The 24,924-nt window shown below is 42.7% G+C and overlaps 1 protein-coding gene and 1 long non-coding RNA gene across 6 annotated transcripts; one reads left to right on the forward strand and one right to left on the reverse strand.

Moving 5' to 3' along the window:
- Positions 1-898: 898 nt before the first annotated feature.
- Positions 899-23,265, reverse strand: LOC115129800 (kelch-like ECH-associated protein 1A). 4 transcript variants are annotated; one of them, XM_065018845.1, is made up of 13 exons: positions 22,957-23,264; positions 16,088-16,642; positions 15,622-15,832; positions 15,197-15,396; positions 14,836-14,992; positions 5,896-5,988; positions 5,611-5,757; positions 5,418-5,527; positions 5,133-5,262; positions 4,840-5,036; positions 3,711-3,916; positions 3,406-3,582; positions 899-3,255 (listed from the first exon to the last, which is right to left on the reverse strand). In XM_065018845.1, exons 2-13 carry the CDS (start codon positions 16,126-16,128, stop codon positions 3,080-3,082), a joined length of 1,845 nt encoding a protein of 614 aa, XP_064874917.1. In that variant the 5' UTR covers positions 16,129-16,642; positions 22,957-23,264; the 3' UTR covers positions 899-3,079. The 4 variants fall into 4 exon arrangements, with proteins under 4 accessions (XP_064874917.1, XP_064874918.1, XP_064874916.1 ...); XM_065018846.1 differs by lacking the exon at positions 22,957-23,264 and adding an exon at positions 22,647-22,895; XM_065018844.1 differs by lacking the exon at positions 16,088-16,642 and having other exon boundaries at positions 22,957-23,265.
- On the forward strand, positions 5,257-11,650 carry LOC135571819 (uncharacterized). 2 transcript variants are annotated; one of them, XR_010463983.1, is made up of 3 exons: positions 5,257-6,714; positions 7,156-7,272; positions 10,427-11,650. It is a non-coding gene; the product is annotated as an uncharacterized LOC135571819 (long non-coding RNA). The 2 variants fall into 2 exon arrangements; XR_010463982.1 differs by having other exon boundaries at positions 5,257-7,272.
- Positions 23,266-24,924: the final 1,659 nt, after the last annotated feature.

The raw sequence follows: 24,924 nt of genomic DNA on the forward strand, positions 1-24,924 counted from the left end.
ATTAGAAGAGTCTCTGAGAAGTTCTGTGGCAAAATAGATTCTATTAAATTACTAGAGGGGCTGTGTCATAAACCCTCAAAGTTCCAGAATAGAGTGAAAATCGGCAGCCATTGTGTTCAGGGAGAAAACCAAACCAGTCTAATTGGAATGAATGTCAGTACAGGCATAATCCTGGTTTTATGTATGCTGGACAATTTAAGGAAGGAATGTGATATATTGGAAATTATGTAATACTGTCAACCTAAAATATTGTCATATATACATAAATACAGTTTATACGGGTTTTATACCATTTTCAGTTAAAAAAAAACAACTAAAAACAACTAAAATATATGTAAAGAGACATCAATGTCTACATTTGTTTTCTTGGAAAACAGAGTGATATTATATGATACAATATCAGTACTTGTTGCATTTACAACTTGTCTAAATCCTATCATCAACTGATTTGAGACAGTATATGGCTGTGGATTGACTGTATTGTTTGAATAGAATGTTGGCATATTGGCAGTTAATTTGAAACATTTATGGAATCATTCCTCTAAAATTAGCTGGCAAGCTAACACACACAGAGTGCAGAAATTCTTCATTTTCATTATTTGACACTATCTTATCACAGCACTGGCAAACCATGGTTGACGAACTCCCTGACCAAAATGTCTGACCTTTATCTGCAAGATTTAGACAAGTTGTAAATGCAACAAGTACTGATATTGTATCACTCTATTTTCCAAGAAAACACATGTAGACATTGATGGTCTGTTTACATATATTTTAGTGTTTGAAATCTTGCAGGCCGAAATCTCTTGAGATGCACCATGTCGTTTTCAAGTGTCCAAATGGGGAAAAAACGAAACAAACAATACTTAGTAACGAGAATAATATGGCAACTACTGTCTGATAATGACAAAATATATTTTAAAAATACATACATTAACAGCATAATAGGGCTACAAGTAAAACTACTGCTCCAACTACTAATACAACTAATAAAACTAAGTACCTATAATATATACATAAACTCAGCAGAAAAGAAACGTCCTCTCACTGTCAACTGCATTTATTTTCAGCAAACTTAACATGTGTAAATATTTGTATGAACATAACAAGATTCAACAACTGAGACATAAACTGAACAAGTTCCACAGACATGTTACTAACAGAAATGGAATAATGTGTCCCTGAACAAAGTGGGGGTCAAAAGTAACAGTCAGTATCTAGTGTGGCCACCAGCTGTATTAAGTACTGCAGTGCATCTCCTCCTCATGGACTGCACCAGATTTGCCAGTTCTTGCTGCGAGATGTGACCCCACTCTTCCACCGAGGCACATGAAAGTTCCCGGACATTTCTGGGGGGAATGGCCCTAGCCCTCACCCTCTGATCCAACAGGTCCCAGACGTGCTCAATGGGATTGAGATCCAGGCTCTTCGCTGGCCATGGCAGAACACTGACATTCCTGTCTTGCAGGAAATCACACACAGAACGAGCAGTATGGCTGGTGGCATTGTCATGCTGGAGGGTCATGTCAGGATGAGCCTGCAGGAAGGGTACCACATGAGGGAGGAGGATGTCTTCCCTGTAACGCACAGCATTGAGATTGCCTGCAATGACAACAAGCTCAGTCCGATGATGCTGTGACACCCCAGACCATGACGGACCCTCCACCTCCAAATCGATCCCGCTCCAGAATACAGGCCTCGGTGTAACGCTCATTCCTTCGAAGATAAACGCAAATCCGACCATCACCCCTGGTGAGACAAAAATGCAACTCAAAAGCGCAACTTTTTGCCTGTCCTGTCTGGTCCAGCGACGGTGGGTTTGTGCCCATAGGCGACGTTGTTGCCCGTGATGTTTGGTGAAGACCTGCCTTACAACAGGCCTACAAGCCCTCAGTCCAGCCTCTCTCAGCCTATTGCGGGCAGGCTGAGCACTGATGGAGGGATTGTACATTCCTGGTGTAACTTGGGCAGTTGTTGTTGCCATCCTGTACGTGTCCCGCAGGTGTGATGTTCGGATGTACCGATCCTGTGCAGGTGTTGTTACACGTGGTCTGCCAATGCGAGGACGATCAGCTGTCCGTCCTGTCTCCCTGTAGCACCGTCTTAGGCGTCTCACAGTACGGACATTGGAATTTATTGCCCTGGCCACATCTGCAGTCCTCATGCCTTCTTGCAGCATGCCTAAGGCACATTCATGCAGATGAGCAGGGACCCTGGGCATCTTTCTTTTGGTGTTTTTCAGAGTCAGTAGAAAGGCCTCTTTAGTGTCCTAAGTTTTCATAACTGTGACCTTAATTGCTAACCGTCTGTAAGCTGTTAGTGTCTTAACGACCGTTCCACAGGTGCATGCTCATTAATTGTTTATGGTTCATTGAACAAGCATGGGAAACAGTGTTTAAACCTTTTACAATGAAGATCTGTGAAGTTATTTTGATTTTTAAGAATTATCTTTGAAAGACAGTGTCTTGATTAAAAACACAAACTGTTTGTTCTTAACATTTGAAAAATGGCTCTTAAATTCACTGTGATTCCAGTCAGTTGGGTCTTTGTAGCCGAAAGATCTTATTCTAACCTCATGATGTACCCTTGGAATGTGTAATGGCTGCTGTTGTCGAAATAAGTAATGTCAGTCTTGTAAAGTTAGGTGTTCCTTGAATTTAAGTTGATACATTTAAAAATAAATTGTTACCAATGCAATTGTCTTCTGTTTGGGAGTGACAGCCCATTTAGTGATTCAGGCAATGTGTCTTATAATGGCATCATACGAAGGTTCATGCCCATTCTAGTATTCTAATTCCTAACTCTTTGTCTGTAGCACCCTAATAATGGTGAGGTCACTTTGAAGTCATTGTGAGGTCACTTCCTCCCCCTGGTCCACTTCCTACTGACTCCACATAGAATTAGAATGATCAGAACAGACAATCCTGATTAATGCAAACTTTGTGGCTTTGGATAAAAGTGATCTAAGAGCTTTGTACTTTCTACTCATTCTAATTCTACTGCAACAAGTCCTGCTCTGCCGCCATGTTGAGTCAAATATAAAAAGAGTTATGATGAGTCATATCTCCTCGCTCTAACTCTATGTCACTTCCTCTTCTTCTTCCTCCTCGGGCAGGTTGCCGGGGCAGGGCTCCATTGTTACTGCGACGGCCATTCCGCTGCGTCCTAGCAACATGTTGGTGATGGACGTCCACTGGTTGGTGTCAGGGCAGTAACTCTCAACACTGGACAGAAACCCTGTGGAGTTAAAACCACCTGGAGGCAGGAGGGAGGGAGGACGAGGGATGGAAGGGCAGAGAGAGGGAAACAGGATGGGTGAATCCAAGGCTCAGTAGGAGCAACATGGTATCTGGTTCTAAAGTTGTCCAAACTCTCCAGAGAGATGGCAGGTTTCTCCAGGCTCACCCAGTATGAAGATGCGTCCCTGGTAGATGGTGACCCCGTGAGCGCTGCGGCAGTGCTGCATGGAGGCCACTGGCTCCCACACATCTCTGTTTACACTGTACCTCTCCATGGAGCTGAGCTGGGTATGACCGTCATACCCTCCTACTGCATACAGGTATGAGTCCACACACACCACACCTACACACACACACACACACACGAGGGAGAAACAGAGAGAGAGAGAGAGACATTATCCACACACCTTTACAGGTGTATACACACACACACACACACACACACACACACACACACATACACATTCTCACCTAGTCCACTGCGTACAGTGGTCATGGGGGCCAGTTGGTGCCAGGTGTTGGAGTCGGGGTGGAACCTCTCTGCTGTGTTCCAGCGGTTCTGGCCGTCGAACCCCCCCACCACGTACAGAGACCCCTCGCAACCTGCTACCCCCGCCCCCAGACGGGCTACTGACATGGGGCTCACAAACACCCAGCGGTTCGCCTCTGGGTCATACCTGGCAGAGAGCGAGAGAGAATTTATGGTTGTTATTGTCTTAAAGCTGTAATATGTCACTTTTTGGGCGTCCCGACCAAATTTACATAGAAATGTGACTTAAAGAAAGAACGTCTAAGAAGCAGTAGATCTGTTCTATGCGCGTTATTTCTATGCTTCCCATTCTTAAGTTTTGCTTTTGAATCTTTTACGTCAAACAGCTGAAAATACAATATTTTTGGTTATGGAAAAGATATTTCACAGAGGTTAAGATGGTTCAAAGATTCTCTACACTATACTTGCTTGTTTTGTCACATACGTTGAAATTAGGCAAACTATTAGAAATTGTGCGATTTCTGCATAGTGCAATGCTCATTATCATTGTTATCATCATGACCTGAGTGCATGGGACTGTAGGTGCTATCAGAGTGTGAGTTAGATAGTATAATTAACTTATTGTATAGGAGCCAGGCAATTTACAGTGGATTAAGATAAAGCTACGTACTTTGTGAGGTGTCTAGTAACACGTTAGGTGGGAGGATAGGAGAGCAGCTGAGAGGAGAGGCAAGGGTGGATGGATGGACGAAGGGAAGGAAGATATTTTAAAAAAGGCAGGTAGGACACATCTCTGAGGTATTCTACCAGAGCCACGGGTCCTGTAATGACATTCCGGTGAAGATGATTTCCTACCTTTTAGCCGCTCAGCAGCGAGTTGTGAAGCATTCCCAACCGGATTGACATTCCTTGGAAGCAGGTACCAACACAGCCGGCCCAAAGGCTGACACACTAATTAGTCCCCCACCTCGGGCTCAGGAATTCCTACATTATCTTGGGGAATTTACACTACATCTCACTCTCTTTCTGCTCTCTCTCCTCTTTCTGTCTTCTCTCCTCTACACCCCCCACCCCCCCCTTCTCCTCACTATTTCTCTCCCCCCTCCTCACCTCTCCACAGTGTTATGATGTGTGGACCCCTGGGACCCCCCCACGGCGTAAATGCTCCCGTCCACCACAGCCACCCCCACCCTGTTCCTGGGGGTGTTGAGGGAGGCGTGCTGGCTCCACTGATTGGTCATGGGGTTGTAGCAGCACAGGGAACTGGACTCAGTGTTGTTCTGTAGGGACAGGTTCCTGCCTCCCACCTGTGGAGGAGGGAGAGAGGGAGGGATGAAGAGGGGGAGGGGTTAGATAGACAGACAAGGCTGTAAAAAGCCAGGTGTGTGCGTGCGTTCGTGTACCGTGTAGAGCAGGCCAAACAGCACACAGGAGCCCAGGCCACTGCATGGAGAGCCCATGTCAGCTAGCTTCAGCCAGATGTTCCTACCAGGGTCATAGGCCTCCATAGAAGACAGAGAGTGCTGCCGATACCTGGGATGGAACACAGGAGGATCAGACAGTACATAACCATAATAGGATTATATCATCATATCCTATCTTCCAATTATCTCATTGTATTGTATCGTGTCCTACGCTCTCCTATCCTACGACACCCCACACCATCCCATCATATGTTTGTAGACTACCCTCCGGCTACGTAGATAAGCTGTGTTCCACGGTGAGGCGCAGGGGGGAGGGGCTTCCTCAACGCCATTTCCTGGAATATCTTAGACAGGAAGTCTCTACAGGAGTTGGCCTGGAATGAAGGAAGGTATCAATCAATCCCAGCAGCCGGTCATAGATGAATAGACGACATAGGTTTCATAGATAGGGACTTGCCTTGCTGAGGATGGGGCAGGACTGGAGCTGTATCTTGATGAACTTGGGAGGCAGAGCGTAGACGTGGAGAGCATTGAGGAGGGCGTGGAGATACGGAGCTCTGCTCTCCACGTCCCATCGCACCCAGTCTGTACAAGCCTTGTACACCTGACATCAAGGGGCTCATGGTCAAACTTTGGCAGGCGGTTATCTTGATTTTCACATAGAAATATGCATATAAGTGAAGTATATAAATATACACCTCAGGATAAACAATGTATAATAGAATATAAATCAAATCCATACCTCTGACTCACAGAGCACCTTGAGGCTGTCCTGGCTGATGAGCTCCAACAGCTGACAGTGAGACAGACTGAAGAACTCCTCCTCTTTGGTTACCTGGGGTAGGGACAAATAGACACACAGTCAACACGCGTCACATGCTCACACACACAAACACAATCCGTCAATAAGGCATGTCTATGTCTGACGACGCACACTGTTTTTGTCTATAGGGAACAGGTGACGCCAGGGGACCCTTCACCAAACAACAGTTGCAGACTTCTTATTGGTCTTATACAACATTGACAAGACTTACCTACCTTGACTTTTTAATGACGTGTCTCTTGTACACGTACTGCTTAACTGATGTGTGTATATAAGGAGGGGGTCTGAGCCTCATGAAGTGCATCATATCTGAAGAGGTATTGTTTCAGAATGAGGGGTGCTGTAGCTCTGCTTGTGTTGCTGTTCTGTCTGTCTGGGGCATGGACTCAGGAGGAGAGTGGAGGGTGTTCTGTCTGTCTGGGGCATGGACTCAGGAGGAGAGTGGAGGGGTCAGAGAGAGTGACATCACTCAACAGGGACACAGTGCAGGGTGAGTGAGGTTCAGATGGAGAGACGACCAACGAACAGACCCCCCCCCCCCCCCCCTGACATCTGGACCGAGATGAAGGAGCTGAGAGACATAGTGCACAACCTGGGAACCATCGTGGTGGAGCAGAGAGAGAAGTAACATGGAGGTCAGACTGACAGCCAATGAGGCTGAGGTATAGAAACACAGTGGTGGACCTTAGAAGCCACCATGGGGAAGATGAAGATTAAAGGACACAGGTGATTTAACAGGTATGGTTGTAAAGGTGTAAATTGAAGGGACTAAGTCAGTCACAGCGTCCCACTGTTTATAGTGATTTGAAGAAGGGTTAACATTGTTTCATGTTGGATGTAAAGTTACTGGTGACTCTTAGTGTGAATATATGTCTGTGGTTTTCAGGCCTGGAGGCCAGAGTGCCAGTGAGAGCTGACGAGGTCAGCTGCAGTTCTAGTAAAACGGATGTGAACAACATTGATTTTGAGTTGGGGATCAGTTAATTTCACTAAATCGACATTGCTGCAGAATTCACTGTTGCACAAGTATAATGTATTAAATACAATCGAGAACCTGTGAACCATAAAATACACTGTCATTTGCACTCTGTGATTGTGAATAGAAGATTGATGTAATTGAATCAGTATCATCAAGTAATTCTACCGTTTTCTCTCCTGTGTTCATGGGCACACCAAAAGTGGCATTCTCTGCTGGTTTGAGCCACAATGGACCTGTAGGCCCCTTCAATAATGTCACCACCCCGGTCTACACCAGAGTCATCACCAATATCGGCAAGGCCTACGACCCGACAACAGGTAGTCACTTTACGACCCAACCATACAGACTGTTTTTGACTGACTTTAGTCTAGGAGTTCAAGCTATATTTATTTTAATTTATTTTTTTATCTTTATTTAACCAGGTAAGCTAGTTGAGAACAAGTTCTCATTTGCAACTGGGACCTAGCCAAGATAAAGCGTAATTCGCGCAATTCGACACAGACAACAACAAACAACAACACAAGAGTTATAAATGGAATAAACAAAACATACAGTCAATAATACAGTAGAACAAAAGAAAACAAAAAGTCTATATACAGTGAGTGCAAATGAGGTAAGTTAAGGAAATAAATAGGCCATGGTGGCGAAGTAATTACAATATAGCAATTAAACACTGGAATGGTAGATCGGCAGAAGATGAATGTGCAGGTAGAGATACTGGGGTGCAAAGAAGCAAAATAAATAAATAAATAAATAGCAGTATGGGGATGAGGCAGGTAGATAGATGGGCTGTTTACAGATGGGCTATATACAGGTGCAGTGATCTGTAAACTGCTCTGACTGGTGCTTAAAGCTAGTGAGGGAGATGTGAGTCTCCAGCTTCAGAGATTTTTGCAATTCGTCCCAGTCATGGGCAGCAGAGAACTGGAAGGAAAGACGACCAAAGGAGGAATTGGCTTTGGGGGGAGATATACCTGCTGGAGTGCGTGCTACGAGTGGGTGCTGCTATGGTGACCAGTGAGCTAGGATAAGGCGGGGCTTTACCTAGCAGAGACTTGTAGATAACCTGTAGCCAGTGGGTTTGGCGATGAGTACGAAGCGAGGGCCAACCAACGAGAGCGTACAGGTCGCAATGGTGGGTAGTGTATGGGGCTTTGGTGACAAAACAGATGGTACTGTGATAGACTGCATCCAGTTTGTTGAGTAGAGTGTTGGAGGCTATTTTATAGATGACATCACCGAAGTCGAGGATCGGTAGGATGGTCAGTTTTACGAGGGTATGTTTGGCAGCATGAGTGAAGGATGCTTTGTTGCGATATAGGAAGCCGATTCTAGATTTAATTTTGGATTGGAGATGCTTAATGTGAGTCTGAAAGGAGAGTGTACAGTCTAACCAGACACCCAGGTATTTGTAGTTGTTCATGTATTCAGAGCCGTCCAGAGTAGTGATGGTGGACGGGCGAGCAGGTGCAGGCAGTGATCGATTGAATAGCATGCATTTAGTTTTATTGGAGTTTAAGAGCAGGTGGAGGCCACGGAAGGAGAGTTGTAATGGCATTGAAGCTCGTCTGGAGGTTAGTTAACACAGTGTCCAAGGAGGGGCCAGAAGTATACAGAATGGTGTCGTCTGCTTAGAGGTGGATCAGAGAATCACCAGCAGCAAGAGCAACATCATTGATGTATACAGAAAAGAGAGTCGGTCCGAGAATTGAACCCTGTGGCACACCCATAGAGACTGTCAGAGGTCCGGACAACAGGCCCTCTGATTTGACACACTGAACTCTATCAGAGAAGTAGTTGGTAAACCAGGCGAGGCAATCATTTGAGAAACCAAGGCTGTCGAGTCTGCCAATAAGAATGTTCTGATTGACAGAGTCGAAAGCCTTGGCCAGGTCGATGAATACGGCTGCACAGTAATGTCTCTTATCGATGGCGGTTATGATGTCGTTTAGAACCTTGAACGTGGCTGAGGTGCACCCATGACCAGCTCTGAAACCAAATTCCATAGCAGAGAAGGTATGGTGGGATTCGAAATGGTCAGTAATCTGTTTGTTAACTTGGCTTTCGAAGACCTTAGAAAGGCAGGGTAGAATAGAGAAAGGTCTGTAGCAGTTTGGGTCTAGAGTGTCTCCCCCTTTGAAGAGGGGGATGACCGCAGCAGCTTTCAAATCTTTGAGGATCTCAGACGATACGAAAGAGAGGTTGAACAGGCTAGTAATAGGGGTTGCAACAATTTCGGCAGATAATTTTAGAAAGTGAGGGTCCAGATTGTCTAGCCCGGCTGATTTGAAGGGGTCCAGATTTTGCAGCTCTTTCAGAACATCAGCTATCTGGATTTGGGTAAAGGAGAAATGGTGGGGGCTTGGGCAGGTTGCTGTGGAGGGTGCCGGGCAGTTGACCGGGTTAGGGGGTAGCCATGTGGAAAGCATGGCCAGCCGTAGAGAAATGCTTATTGAAATTCTCAATTATAGTGGATTTATCGGTGGTGACAGTGTTTCCTAGCATCAGAGCAGTGGGCAGCTGGGAAGAGGTGCTCTTATTCTCCATGGACTTTATAGTGTCCCAGAACTTTTTTGAGTTTGTACTACAGGATGCAAATTTCTGTTTGAAAAAGCTTGCCTTAGCTTTTCTAACTGCCTGTGTATATTTGTTCCTAACTTCCCTGAAAAGTTGCATATCACGGGGGCTATTCGATGCTAATGCAGAACGCCACAGGATGTTTTTGTGCTGGTCAAGGGCAGGCAGGTCAGAGTGAACCAAGGACTATATCTATTCCTAGTTCTACATTTTTTGAGAGGGGTAAGCTTATTTAAGACGGTGAGGAAGGCACTTTTAAAGAATAGCCAGGCATCATCTACTGACGGGATGAGGTCAATGTCATTCCAGGATACCCCGGCCAGGTCGATTAGAAAGGCCAGGGAGCGTTTGACAGTGATGAGGGGCGGTCGTTTGGTCGCAGAACCATTATGGATACAGGCAATGAGGCAGTGATCGCTGAGATCTTGATTGAAAACAGCAGAGGTGTATTTGGAGAGCAAATTAGTTAGGATGACATCTATGAGGGTGCCTGTGTTTACTGATTTGGGGTTGTACCTGGTAGGTTCATTGATCATTTGTGTGAGATTGAGGGCATCAAGCTTAGTTTGTAGGATGGCCGGGGTGTTAAGCATGTCCCAGTTTAGGTCACCTAGTAGCACAAGCTCAGAAGATAGATGGGGGGCAATCAATTCACATATGGTATCGAGGGCACAGCTGGGGGCAGAGGGAGGTCTATAGCAAGCGGCAACAGTGAGAGACTTTTTGGTGGTTTTCCTAAGCCAGGATTCAGACACGGCTAAGACATCTGGCTTGGCAGAGTGTGCTAAAGCAGTGAGTAAAACAAACTTAGGGAGTAGGCTTCTAATGTTAACATGCAAGAAACCATGGCTTTATTAAAGAATGTATGCAAAATGTTCTTGTCCTCTGCTCCAGGTATCTCCACACCACCAGTAAGAGGAGTCTACTACTTGAGATTCACTGCCATGAACAACTTTTCCATTGCCTTCAGAAAGTATTCACACCCCTATACTTTTTCCACATTTTGTTGTGTTACGGCCTGAATACAAATTCAATTTTGTTTGTAGAACATTGAAAATCTGAAATGTCTTGAGTCAATAAGTAATCAACCCCTTCTTTATGGCAAGCCTAAATAAGTTCAGGAGTAAAACTGTGCTTAACAAGTCACATAATCATTTGCATGGACTCACTCTGTGACCACTAACATTGAGTGGCTGCTGCCAACATACTGACTCAAACCTCTAGCCACTTTAATAATTAAAAATTGGATGTAATAAATGTATCTGTCATGTTATGTCTTGTCCCTGTGCTTTCTCTTCTCTTCGTTTCCCCCTGCTGGTCGTATTAGGTTACTATCTCTCTCTCTCTCTATCGTTCCGTTCCTGCTCCCAGCTGTTCCCCATTCTCCTAACGACCTCGTTTACTCTCTCACACCTGTCTCCTCTTTTGCCCTCTGATTAAGTCTCTATTTCTCTCTCTGTTTCTGCTTCTGTCCTTGTCGGATTCTTGTTTGCTTTGCCCTTGTCCCGTCCTGTCGTAATCTGCCTCTTCATCAGATGCTGCGTGTGAGCAGGTGTCTCTGTCCTCTACGGCCCGCGCCTACCCAGAGGGACCTGCAGTCTGTTGCCGCTAGCCCTGCAATTCTCCTCTACTACTAGAAGGAGGACTCTCCTGCAAAGATAGAGGATTTATGTTTTCCCTGTTTGGACATCTCCTGTAAAGATTGAGGATTTATGTTTTCCCTGTTTGGACATTAAAAGACTCTGTTTCTGTTGAATCGCTGTTGGGTCCTCACTCACCTGCATAACAGTATCACTAGTCACTTTAAACAATGCCACTTTATATAATATTTACATACCCTACAATACTCATCTCATATGTATATACTGTACTCTATACCATCTACTGCATCTTGCCTATGCCGTTCAGCCATCGCTCATCCATATATTTATATGTACATAATCTTATTAATTAATTTACTCTTGTGTGTATAGGGTAGTTGTTGTGAAATTGTTAGATTACTCGTTAGATATTACTGCATGGTCGGAACTAGAAGCACAAGCATTTCGCTACACTCGCATTAACATCTGCTAACAATGTGTATGTGACCAATAAAATGTGATTTGATTTGATCAATAATAGTGTTTAACATGATTTTTGAATGACTACGTCATCTCTGTACCGCAAACATACAATTATCTGTAAGATCCCTCAATCGAAAAAAGTGAATTTCAAGCACAGATTCAACCACAAAGACCAGGGAGGTTTATAATGCTCCTAAAGAAGTGCACCACTTGGTAGATGTGTAAAAATAAAAAAGCAGGTGCTGAATATCACTTTGAGCATGGTGAAGTAATTAATTAGGCTTTGGATGGTGTACCAATACACCCGGTCACTACAAAGATATATGTGTCCTTCCTAACTCAGTTGCCAGAGAGGAAGGAAATTGCTCAGGGGTTTCACCATAAAACCAATGGTGATTTTTAACAGTTACAGAGTTTAATGGATGTGATATGAGAAAACTGAGGATGGATCAACAGCATTGTAGTGACTCCACAATATTAACCTAAATGACAGAGTGAAAAAAGGAAGCCTGTACAGAATAAAAAATATTCCAAAACATGTATCCCTTTTGCAATAAGGCACTTAAGGAATACTGCAAAACATGTGTCAAAGAAATGTACTTTTTATCCTGAATACAAAGCATTGTGTTTGTGGGAAATCCATCTGAGTACCACTCTTCATATTTTCATGCATTGTGGTGGCATCCTCATGTTATGGGTATGCTTGTCATCGGCAAGGACTAGGTTGTTTTTTAGGATAAAAAGAAACGGAATAGAGCTAAGCACAGGCAAAATCCTAGAGGAAAATCAGGTTCAGTCTTCTTTTCAACAGACACTGGGAGACAAATTCCCCTTTCAGCAGGACAATAACCTAAACCACAAGGCCAAATATACACTGGAGTTGTTTACCAAGATGACATTGAATGTTCCTGTTTTGACTTAAATCGGCTTAAAAATCTATGGCAAGATTTGAAATGGGCTTTCTAGCAATGATCAACAACCAACTTGACAGTGCTTGAAGAACCTTTTCAAAATAACAAAATGGGCAAATATTGTACAATCCAGGTGTGCAAAGCTCTTAGAGACTTACCCCAAAAGACTTATAGCTGTAATCACTGCCAAAGGTGTTTCTAACAGATATTCTCTCAGGGGGGTGGATACTTATCTAATCAAGATATGTGTTTCATTTTTAATATATATTTTTTTAAATAAATGTTAGAATTATTCTTCCACTTTGACAGAGTATTTTGTGTAGATCGTTTACCAAAAATGACAATGAAATCAAATTGAAACACACTTTAACAACAAAATGTGGAACAAGTCTTGGGGTGTGAATATTTTCTGGAGGTACTGTACATGTACAAGAAAGGTCAGAGAATCCTGTATAATTACGACTTCAAGCCTGACGATAAGCATAAGCACATTTCTAATGCTTTCACTCTAGAAGTGATGAAGGGTGTATATACTGTGTACATGTGCAACCCTACATTGTGGAAGCTCTGGGATTCCTACCAAAATCATTACCCATTCAGTGGTGTCATGACGTTGGCCTGGGGGTAGGTTTATGACAGTCATAAATACCTCTTCCCCCCTTTTTCCTCTCTCTACCCTACTGATGTTACATTTGAAAACCCCTTGCTTAACATAGAGATTCTTGGAACCTCAGAAGGTGGGGTGGAAATTAACTATATTCTGGTAATCCGACCAATTGAACATATGCGGTGGTACCTAATGAATATGGTGTCAGTTCAGTTGTCATCTGAGACATTCTCATCAATGATAAGATGACATAAACTCTACAGTGGAAAGTCTACACATCAGAGTTATCGGATTCACATGGAATTGTTGTTCAATTTAAATGTTTGAATATAAAATTATTGGTGAAGAGATGAAATGTAATGTTAGCTTCAAAATGAGAGATTTGGGTTTTCTTAAGGTTAGGGCTCTGCTCAATCAGTGGCCCGCCCCTGTGAAGAGACATGGGTTATAAAACTTGACGAAAATATAACCTCCTGTTCTGAGGATGTGAGGACGACGGTCCAATGTCAGAATGGTTCAGATAATAACTACAGAACGAAGCCAACATCAGCGTGAGCTTTGGCTGCGAATAGTATGAACTTTGAACTCTTATTCACTACAGAAGTGATACCTCCTAGCCGTTGAGTTAGCAACAGCAGCTGCAAACGAGGGTTAGGAAGGAACAGACAGAGTATCCCGTCTATCACACAACGACGTTACTACAACGTATCCAATTGACCACCAGAGACATTCTTCAAAGGACAAAGGACTCGGTTTGGCAACACGGCCTTCCATCTACCACCAACCTACTGAAGCGCAGCTCAGAGTAAATATTTATTGCATTTTCCTTTTCCAAATGGGCGGTAATTTAGAATGCATAAGATACTGTATTTACGATGGCACAGCTTCTTCCTTTGTTACTTAGTCTTCCTGCTCTTTCACTCAAACCCAGCCCCTTTTCTTTTGTGTAACAAGCTGTCATATCTGTTCCGCCCGCTAGGGACGTTTTCCTTTATGACGTAATTTGTAATCAAATTATGATTAATTATGTGTATGTGTAATTCTGTGTGATTAGTTAGGTATTTAGTAAATAAATAATTAAACACAATTTTGTATTGCTGATTCAACTTGTTAGCCAGGGTTCGTGAAGATAACCAAGAATTTACAACTTTCAGATGAGACTGAATTAAGGTGACGATTAATATTGACTGCTATTGATGTAAAATATTACTAGGTCTTTAAAAGTTTATTCGGAAGATAACATCTCTATAAATATTCTGTCGTGGTGCCCCGACTCTCTAGTTAATTACATTTACATGATTAGCTCAATCAGGTAATATTAATTACGTAGAAATTATTTTATGGAATAGCATGTCATATCACTTAATCTGGCATAGCCAAAGACACGACAGTGGCTTCCTGCTCTTCAGTGTGAAAACATAATGGATGCTGTAATGGTCTCTAAAAGTCTGTATGTCAGGGCCTCTTGGTTCTTCTAACGTCTATCAACAAAAGGCAAAATCGTTTTTGTCTCGTTGATGTTTGATAGTCTTTATGACATCGTGCTAAAATAGCTCATGTGTACAGTAATATGACAGCTGCTTGACAGACAGCAACATTATTTTGGCCCAAATCCAACCCACATCTGAAAGGTTACTTCAGGTCACTTCAGACACATAGCCAGCCATATTGGCTACATTATGTGAATGAGATACAAAGTGTGTGTGTGTGTGTGGTTCCTACCTCGTTGAAGTGTGTGTTGATGTACTCGCGGCTCCTCAGGTGCAGCTCGGTGCAGCCAATCTCCTCAGCGAACCGAGCGATGCCGATCACGTTGGCAGGCTCCAAGTTTTTAGTGAGGTAGTCACAGCAAGCCTTAGCCACGTCTTCTATCTGGTACCTGACACACACACACACACACACACACACACACACACACACACACACACACACACACACACACACACACACACATCTGTTCAATGAAGTAGTCACAACACGCCTTAAAAGTTACAGAAGGATTCATCATATAAGACACCAGGAAGAACTTTATATGTAAACCATCTTCCAGTCAAATTATTTATGTCACCACGTAGACTCATACCTCATAGCGGCCAGTAGGAGGTGCAGCACACACTTCTCCCCCACGGTGATGCGTGAGGTGTAGGCAAAGTCAATGAGCCTCCCTACCACCAGGGGGCAGACATCACGTAGTGTCACCTCGGAGGCGTGGCACTCCTTAAAGCTGCTGGTGAACATGGCTTTGAAGTATGGGCTGCAGGACGCCAGCACCACTTTATGCACCTGAGGTTGGGAGGGGAGGTGTGGCCAATCTTATACATGTGTGTGGGGTGCAGGCTTTTACTCCAACCAAGCAGTAAAACACATGATTCAACTAAGAAAGTATTTTACAGCCTTTTGCTTTGATAAACAAACCCCCAGGGTAATGCACGAGGATAACGCTGTATTTTACTGTCAAGTATCACCTTATACAGCTTTATAAGTAGGAACAAAGAGCAGCCCTCTCACCTTGAAGTCAACGGTCGTGTCCTTATAGGTGACATGTAGGGTGATGTCACACAGCATCTCGTGCCTTCTGAAGTCCTCCATAGCCTGCAGGGCTCTGGAGGGGTGGGTCTCTATGGTGTAGTCCAGGTACCCAGACCCCCGCATCGATGGCACCGCGATGGCAGAGAAATCTGCATCCCTAGTGAGGCGCTTCTTCCTGGGGCACAACATCCTGACCGATGGGAGGGGGGTGTCTGTCTTAGAGACGGATTAATCAATCAATGGACTAAGTATAGATTTTCCCTGAATCCCCCAAGTCGACTTTTGCACCCGATTTAATCCTTATTGAATGATTGTAACACAGTGCATAGTGCATAGTCACTCAACGCGCGATACTTATCAATACTACTAAACGTTCACGGGTGGGGTTTTCCACGCAGTATCTGTTATTACAAATCAAAGTCCTACACAAGTAACACCCACGTACCCCTCCGTTTGTCCGATTTGATGATTATAACTTCCATCCATCACTATTGGCAGTATTTCCTCCAGAGTCAATGTGTTGATAATATGTTCACCTCTCTAGCATAGCTATCTAGTGACTAGTCTGTTACAACACACACATCCTCAACGCTAGTCAGTCAGACATCACAGATAAAAACAGTCATGTCGCTGAGATTACTGATTTCACCCAAAGACTTCTAGTTCAGCCCAGCAATTCCATATTCAGTCCAGAGATTACAATTTTAGTCCAGAAATGCCTAAATTAGTCTGTGATATTTCAGCTTTTGGTCCTGATATTCCTGGTTTAAGAACTATTCCTATTTAGTCCATGGAGTTCTAGTTTAGTCCAGAGGTTCCATCTTTAGAGCAGATATTCCTGATTTAGTCCATGAGATTCCAGCTTGGTCCTTTGGTGTTGGGCTTCTAGTTCTGGAGTTCAGGAATGAATCATTGGTTGGCAATTCTTCACTTTTTGTCCTCTAAATCCACTACGTCCAAGATAGATGACATCAGGGATGATCTGGCGGCTTCTGTTTGACTGGGAGCAAATTAAGACAATATAGTCATTAGGAGAGGCAGCATGTGTGTATCCAATGGAGTGTGTATATCAAATGTGTTAACCCCCCCCCCCCCAACACACACACACCACTGTCAACAGACCTAGGGCTGTGATGATTATGGAACTTTGTGTAAAGATGAATTGTCATGCAAATGTCCATGGTTATTGTCATAATTGTAATTCTGCTACAAATGTTTTGAGCTTGTAACATGTCCTTTAAAATTAACTTTGGCATACCTAATGAATAGAACACAGCATTGGTGACACCCCTGTCTCTAAAACAAATGGTTTTCACCTCTTAAACTTTTGGAAATGAAGCTGTTCTGCTCGTAAAATGATTACCAACTTTACCCTCTTCATGTACACTGAACAAAAATATAAAACGCAGCATACAACAATTTCAATGATTTTATTGAATTAGTTCATAAAAGGAAATCAGTCAATTGAAATGAATTAATCAGGCCCTAACCTATGGATATCACATGACTGGGTATACAGATATGCATCTGTTGGTCACAGATATAGTTGAAGTCGGAAGTTTACATACACTTAGTTTGGAGTCATTAAAACTCATTTTTTCAACCACTCCACAATTTTATTGTTAACAAACTATAGTTTTGGCAAGTCGGTTAGGACATCTACTTTGTGCATGTGATTTTCCAACAATTATTTACAGACAGATTATTTCACTTATAATTCACTGTATCACAATTCCAGTGGGTCAGAAGTTTACATACACTAAGTTGACTGTGCCTTTAAAAAGCTTGGAAAATTCCAGAAAATAATGTCATGGCTTTAGAAGCTTCTGATAGGCTAATTGATATAATTTTAGTCAATTGGAGGTGTACCTGTGGATGTATTTCAAGGCCTACCTTCAAACTCAGCGCCTCTTTGCTTGACATCATGGGAAAATCCTGAGCCAAAACCTCAGAAAAAAATGTGTAAAAGGTACCACATTCATCTGTACAAACAATAGTACGTAAGTATAAACACCATGATGACCCCGCAGTCATCATACCGCTCAGGAAGGAGACGCGTTCTGTCTCCTAGAGATTAACGTACTTTGGTGCGAAAAGTGCAAATCAATCCTGGAACAACAGCAAAGGACCTTGTGAAGATGCTGGAGGAAACAGGTACAAAAGTATCTATATCCACAGTAAAACAAGTCCTATATCAACATAACCTGAAAGGTCACTCATCAAGGAAGAAGCCACTGCTCCATACCTGCCATAAAAAACAAGACTACGGTTTGCAAGTGCACATGGGGACAAAGATTCTCCTTTCGGAGAAATGTCCTCTAGTCTGTTGAAACAAATATAGAACTGTTTGGCCACAATGACCATCCTTATGTTTGGAGGAACAAGGGGGAGGCTTGCAAGCCGAAGAACACCCTCCCAACCGTGAAGCACTGGGGTGGCAGCATCATGTTGTGGGGGTGCTTTGCTGCAGGAGGGACTGGTGCACTTCCCAAAATAGATGGCATCATGAAGAAGGGAAATTATATGGATATATTGAAGCACCATCACAAGACATCAGTCAGGAAATTAAAGCTTGGTAGCAAATGGATCTTCCAAATGGACAATGTTGCCACAATACTTCCAAAGTTGTGGCAAAATGGCTTAATGACAACAAAGTCAAGGTATTGCAGTGGCCATCACAAAGCCCTGACTTCAATCCCATAGAAGGTTTGTGGGCAGAACTGAAAAAGTGTGTTCGAGCAAGGAGGCCTACAAACCTTATTCAGTTACACAAACTCTGTCAGGAGGAATGGGCCAAAATTCACCCAACTTATTGTGGGAAGCTTGTGGAAGGCTACCTGAAACGTTTGACCCAAGTTAAACAATTTAAAGGCAATGCTACCAAATACTAATTGAGTGTATGTAAACTTCTGACCCACTGGGAATGTGATGAAAGAATTAAAAGCTGAAATAAATCCTTCTCTCCACTATTATTCTGACATTTCACATTAAAAATAAAGTGGTGATCCTTACTGATCTAAGACAGGGAATATTTACTAGGATTAAATGTCAGGAATTGTGAAAAACTGAGTTTAAATGTATTTTGCTATCGTGTGCGTAAACCGCTGACTTCAATTGTACCTTGACAAAAAGGAGGGAGGAGTCGTGGATCAGAAAACCAGTCAGTATCCAGTGTGAACTCCATTTGCCTCATGCAGCGCGACACATCTCCTTCGCATAAAATTGATCAGGCTGTTGATTTTGGCCTGTGGAATGTAGTCCCACTCCTCTTCAATGGCTGTACGAAGTTGCTGGATATTGGCGTACACGGCAATCCAGAGGATCCCAAACATCCTCAATGGGTGACATGTCTCGTGAGTATGCAGGCTATGGAAGAACTGGAACATTTTCAGCTTCCAGGAATTGTGTACAGATCCTTGCAAAATGGGGTTGTGCATTATCATGCTGAAACATGGTAGATGAATAGCACGACAATGGGCCTCTCTTCACAACGTTGACATCAGAAAAACGCTCGCCCACACGATGCCATCTGCCCGGTACAATTGACACTGGGATTCATCCGTGAAGAGCACACTTCTCCAGCGTGCCAGTGGCCATCGAAGGTGAGCATTTTCCCACTGAAGTCGGTTTCGACACCAAACTGCAGTCAGGTCAACACCCTTGTGAGGAAGACGAGCACACTGATGAGCTTCACCGAGACGGTTTCTGACAGTTTTGTGCAGAAGTCCTTTGGTTGTGCAAGCCCACAGTTTCATCAGCTGCCCGGGTGGCTGGTCTCAGACGATCCCGCAGGTGAAGAAGCCAGATGTGGAGGTCCTGGGTTGGCGTGGTTACACCTGGTCTGAGGTTGTGAGGCTGGTTGAACGTACTGACAAATTCTCTGAAACGACAGCTCTGGTGGACATTCCTGCAGTCAGCATGCCAATTGAATGCTCCCTCAAAACATGAGACATCTGTGTCATTTTGCTGTGTGACAAAACTGCAAACTATTGTCCCCAGCACAAGGTGCACCTGTGTAATGACTATGCTGTTTAATCAGCTTCTTGATATGCCACACCTGTCAGGTGGATGGATTATCTTGGCAAAGGAAAAATGCTCACTAACAGGGATGTAAACAAATTTGTGCATAAAATTTGAGAGAAATACGTTTTTTGTGCGTATGGATTTTTTTAAAAATATTTTATTTCAAGCTCATGAAAGATGAAACCAACACTTTACATGTTGCGATTATATTTATGTTCAGTATGAATATTAAAAATTGCTATTGGGTAAACTATATGAGGACCTCGAGCATAGTTTCACTTCCTTATGGCTTATAAATAGAAGACAAACAGTCATACCAGAAATTACATAGGCCTAGTGTGGTGTGTGTCACCCTAAAGCTAGCCTGATCACAAGTCACAAGATCTAAACCCACCAGCCAGGAGAGAGAGTGGGGAGAGAGAGCAAAAGGGGGGAAGGAAAGAGAGGGGATGGAAAGAGTGTGGTGAATGGCAAAAAGAGGGAGGGGATAGAAAAAGAGGGGGAGTGAGGAGGAGGAGAAAGAGAGAGTCGTTCATATTCAACCCCCCCCTACCTCCTATAAAGGTCCATTGTCCTGATCTGTGTCCCCTGGTACTGAACTCCTGATCTGGCTTAAGGGGTTTTAACACACCAAAACTAACCCTGTCGACACAGCAAATAGACGTACAGTCCACAGGACACAGAGTGAGAATCTGCAGAACTTCAACTACTGAAACAAAGTTATACCGCTAACATACAGTACCAGTCAAAAGTTTGGACACACTTACTCACTCAAAGGTTTTTCTTTATTTGGACTATTTTCTATATTGTAGAATAATAGTGAAGATGTCAAAACTATGAAATAGCACACATGGAATCATGTAGGAACCAAAAAAGTGTTAAACAACTCTAAATATATGTTATATTTGAGATTCTTCAAAGTAGTCACCCTTTGCCTTGATTGACAGCTTTGCACACTCTTGGCACTCTCTCAACCAGCTTCATGTGGAATGCTTTTCCAACAGTCTTGAAGGAGTTCCCACATATGCTGAGCGAATGCCAAGAGTGTGCAAAGCTGTCATCAAGACAAAGGGTTGCTACTTTGAAGAATCTCAAATATAAAATATACTTCGATATGTTTAACACTTTTTTGGTTACTACATCATTCCATATGTGTTATTTCATAGTGTTGATGTCTTCGTTATTATTTAACAATGTAGAAAATAGTACAAATAGGGGAGAAACCTGGAATGAGTAGGTGTGTCCAAACTTTTGAATGGTACAGTATATGCTATACAATGTAACAAATACTAGTTGAAACTAAGATGCAGTTTTACAGCACACACTGTTCAAACACTGTGACAGTATCCAAAAGTTAACCATTAACAGAACAGTGGGTGTGTCCACATGCAACAGAACCAACAAGAACACACAGTGCTGTTCTATCACTGAGGGTTGCATCTCAATACTTTGAATTGGCTTCCTCTCCTCAGCTTATCCCCTTCATCATTTAACAACCTGACTAGAGGCATTTAACTAGGCTACCCTGCCTAGTGGTTAGAGCGTTGGACTAGTAACCGGAAGGTTGCAAGTTCAAACCCCCGAGCTGACAAGGTACAAATCTGTCGTTCTGCCCCTGAACAGGCAGTTAACCCACTGTTCCTAGGCCGTCATTGAAAATAAGAATTTGTTGTTAACTGACTTGCCTGGTTAAATAAAGGTAAATAATTTGAATATTTTTACAACATGGTATTTGCTATGTCATAGCCTGACACGACAGTATTCACGCAATGCTGCTTGACACCGTTATCCATGTCAATAAAATCATTTCAGGCTAGAGGTTACATGCTGAGCAACCAAACATGGTCAGACAAATCTAAATGAACTGCCAATAAATAAGTTCTCAATTGTTTAACTTCAGTTCAATTGGATGAGGATAATGTTGAATTATTTCATAACAGGATGTGCGGATATACAGTACACACACACACACACACACACACACACACAACAGAGCAGAGGCATGTTCCAACATTATGACTAATGAGAAGGTGGTTCTGACCAGACAGGTGACTCACTACAACACTTATAGAATAGGATTGTTTGTGTGGGTGTGGGTGTGGGTGTGTGTGTGTGTGTGTGTGTGTATGTGTCACTATTTTGCACTGTCATAAGGTATCTGGCACAGACATATTTGACTACAAAGAAAAAAATGTTTTTCCAAGAACATAAAAGTCAACATACAAGTCAAATAATGATTAGACAATATATCAAACCATAGGCCCTAAAGCTGAACAAGGCCACTGAACCCAGTTGTGACATGATAACTTCATATGCAGGGGAAGGGTTCAACTCTGTTCACTGGAACAACTGATAAGGTGCACATAATCTGAAACCACTCAAGAGTGTACTAATAATGCTGATGACAGCATGCATGACAACATGCAAAACCAATACCTTTATCTTGTTTATGTTCATTCATAATCATGACTCACTCCATAAATCGGCTATATTCATGTTATAGATAAACGTATTCCCTTGAGATTGTCGTTATTTATACTTATCAGAATGTTTATATAGACTCTCAAACGCATAACTTTCTCTCGATTTTTCTCTGCCTCAAGGGCCCCCTACGGGCTTGAGCACAGGGGCTTCAGACCCCGTAAGCACCTGCATTAATCAGCCTCTGAATACGCACTATGCAGCTGTTGCAAGAGCTCATTTTCACTGGTAGCAAAAAACAACGACTGATAGGCAGCTTAAACGTCTTCAATTCAACCATTATTGCAATGCAATTCAACGTCAGGTTTCCAGGCAAGTTTAGATTGAGATATATGAGCGGGAGTTAGTCATATGTGGCGCTCATCTGCTTCTTAATCAGTTTTCACTTCCTTTTCGACTGCAGTGCATTCAACAACAATAGGACATGTCAAAAGTAAAATATTACACACATCAGACCCTGATGTAGCCTAGCCTATCTGCTCAAATCAGTAGATACTCACCTCCCCTGCTATATTATATTTTAGGCTACAGGGATTTATTCCAAAATAGTAGTTTCCATCTAGTGTTATTTTCGCGGTTAAGGACACAGAAAACAATGTGGCTACGACACATTCGGCTCACTGACTGTCAGTATGGAAATCAGGTTGTCAAACTGCGAACGCAGTTGTCCTTTGATGACGCAACCGCGTAGACCTTATTTCGGCACAAAAACAAAACTTGCCACTTCACTTTTAAATGACATCGCACCTATTGAATAAAACGAGTGACTTTTTTTCGGATAAAATTTAGACACATCCAGATGCACAATACCTTGTTTGAAGCTGGCTCCTGTGCTGTGTGCGCCTGAACGCTGCGCGTTTCGCATTGACGTGGGACATTCACATCACAGTAGATGCATTATATGCGCGCTGCGCGATTTCTACATCACCATGACTTAGCAACTTCAACTTCATAGCAGCATAGCCCCACAGTACAACTCCATTACTGACACCCGGCAAATCGGCAAGTACGCACAAAACAACAATAACAACATTCCAAGAAATTAACCCGATTACCCGACGATTATAACGCAAGATACGCCAACGCAGCGCAGTTCAGCGTGGCTTGTAGACTATCTATGACATCAGACATTTATACGCTAAAAACAAATCAACGCCCACATACTAAGGTCCTAAACAGTTTCTTTGAGTCATAAATAAATATAGTGCTCCAGGCCTATTCAATTAAACATGCAGTACCTCATATTGAAAGTCAAATAGATCACGAAGGGTATGTGTGTGTGTGTGTGTGTGTGTGTGTGTGTGTGTGTGTGTGTGTGTGTGTGTGTGTGTGTGCAAGGTCAGCAGTTTATGAACAAAGAAACTGTACACATTGCTATGTGGATATGGGGATGCGTAGTTTGATGGAACAGTATCATCAGACAGCCCAGCATCAGAACGTTCTGGGTGGTGTCCCATTCTGACACCATGACGTTTGCTGGCATGCATTTCCCCTAAGAATTACAGCCACATTCTCGACCTAGTGGTTGTGGATCCGTAAACGGTTCGTTCAATCAATGATTTCTCAATATGCATGATAGGATCACAAATAAACGTAGCGTGTGTGATTATGTATATGTACATAAACCCCTGTCTGTATCTGTAATTATAACGTCATTACAGAACATAGTGAAAGGATTGTGGGCAGGTGACCTGTGGGCAGGCGCGTGTGCGTTTTTTTTATTAACAGTGCTGATAGGAGAAAGTAAAGTGAAACTACCATGGCACAGTGACACAGCGGTATGGCTGCATCTCAATCTATCTGGAGAGGATACCTTTCTTAGTCTTCCTCTCATCGTTTCGCTTTCTTCGTCTGAACGTATGTGAAATGATTGGACAGTTGAAAGCAAATACCTACTTTATTTATAATATCCCTCCCATTTCTAATCTTAATGTAGGTGTTTATTATTCCTTATTTATTATAAACTGTTTCGCGTGAAAAACCCAGCAGCGTTGCAGTTCTTGGCACACTCAAACCCAGTGGTGTAAAGTACTTAAGTAAAACACTTGAAAGTACTACTTGAATAGTTTTGGGGGTATCTGTACTTTACATTACTATTTATATTTTTGGCAACTTTTACTTCACTACATTGCTAATGAAAGTAATGTACTTTTGACTCCATACATTTTCACTGACACCCAAAAGTACTCGTTACATTTTGACTGGAAAATGGTCCAATTCACACACTCATCAAGAGAACATCCCTGGTCATCCCTACTACCTCTAAGTACATTTTAGCAATTCCATTTACTTTTGATACTTAAGTATAGTTAAAACCAAATACTTTTAGACTTTTACTCAAGTAGAATTTACTGGGGGACTTTCAAATTTGAGTTGAGTCATTTTCTATTAAGGGATCTTTACTTTTACTCAAGTATGACAATTGACAACGTTTTCCACCACTGCTCAGACCAGTACACCTGACACCAACTACCATACCCCTTTCAAAGACACTTAAATATTTTGTCTTGCCCATTCACCCTCTGAGTGGCACACATACACAATCCATGTCTCAATTGTATCATGGCATAAAAATCCTTCTTTAACCTGTGCCCTCTCCTTCATCTCCACTCCTTGAAGTGGATTCAACAAGTGACATCAATAAGAGATCATTGCTTTCACCTGGTCAATCTTTGTCATGGAAAGAGCAAGTGTCCTTAATGTGTTTTACACTTAGTGTAATTTAATTATTAAAAGTGAAGAATGATTGACCGACAATCAAAAGTCATTCAAATAATT

Source organism: Oncorhynchus nerka, linkage group LG5 (genome assembly GCF_034236695.1).
Source record: "Oncorhynchus nerka isolate Pitt River linkage group LG5, Oner_Uvic_2.0, whole genome shotgun sequence".
NCBI lineage: Eukaryota > Metazoa > Chordata > Actinopteri > Salmoniformes > Salmonidae > Oncorhynchus > Oncorhynchus nerka.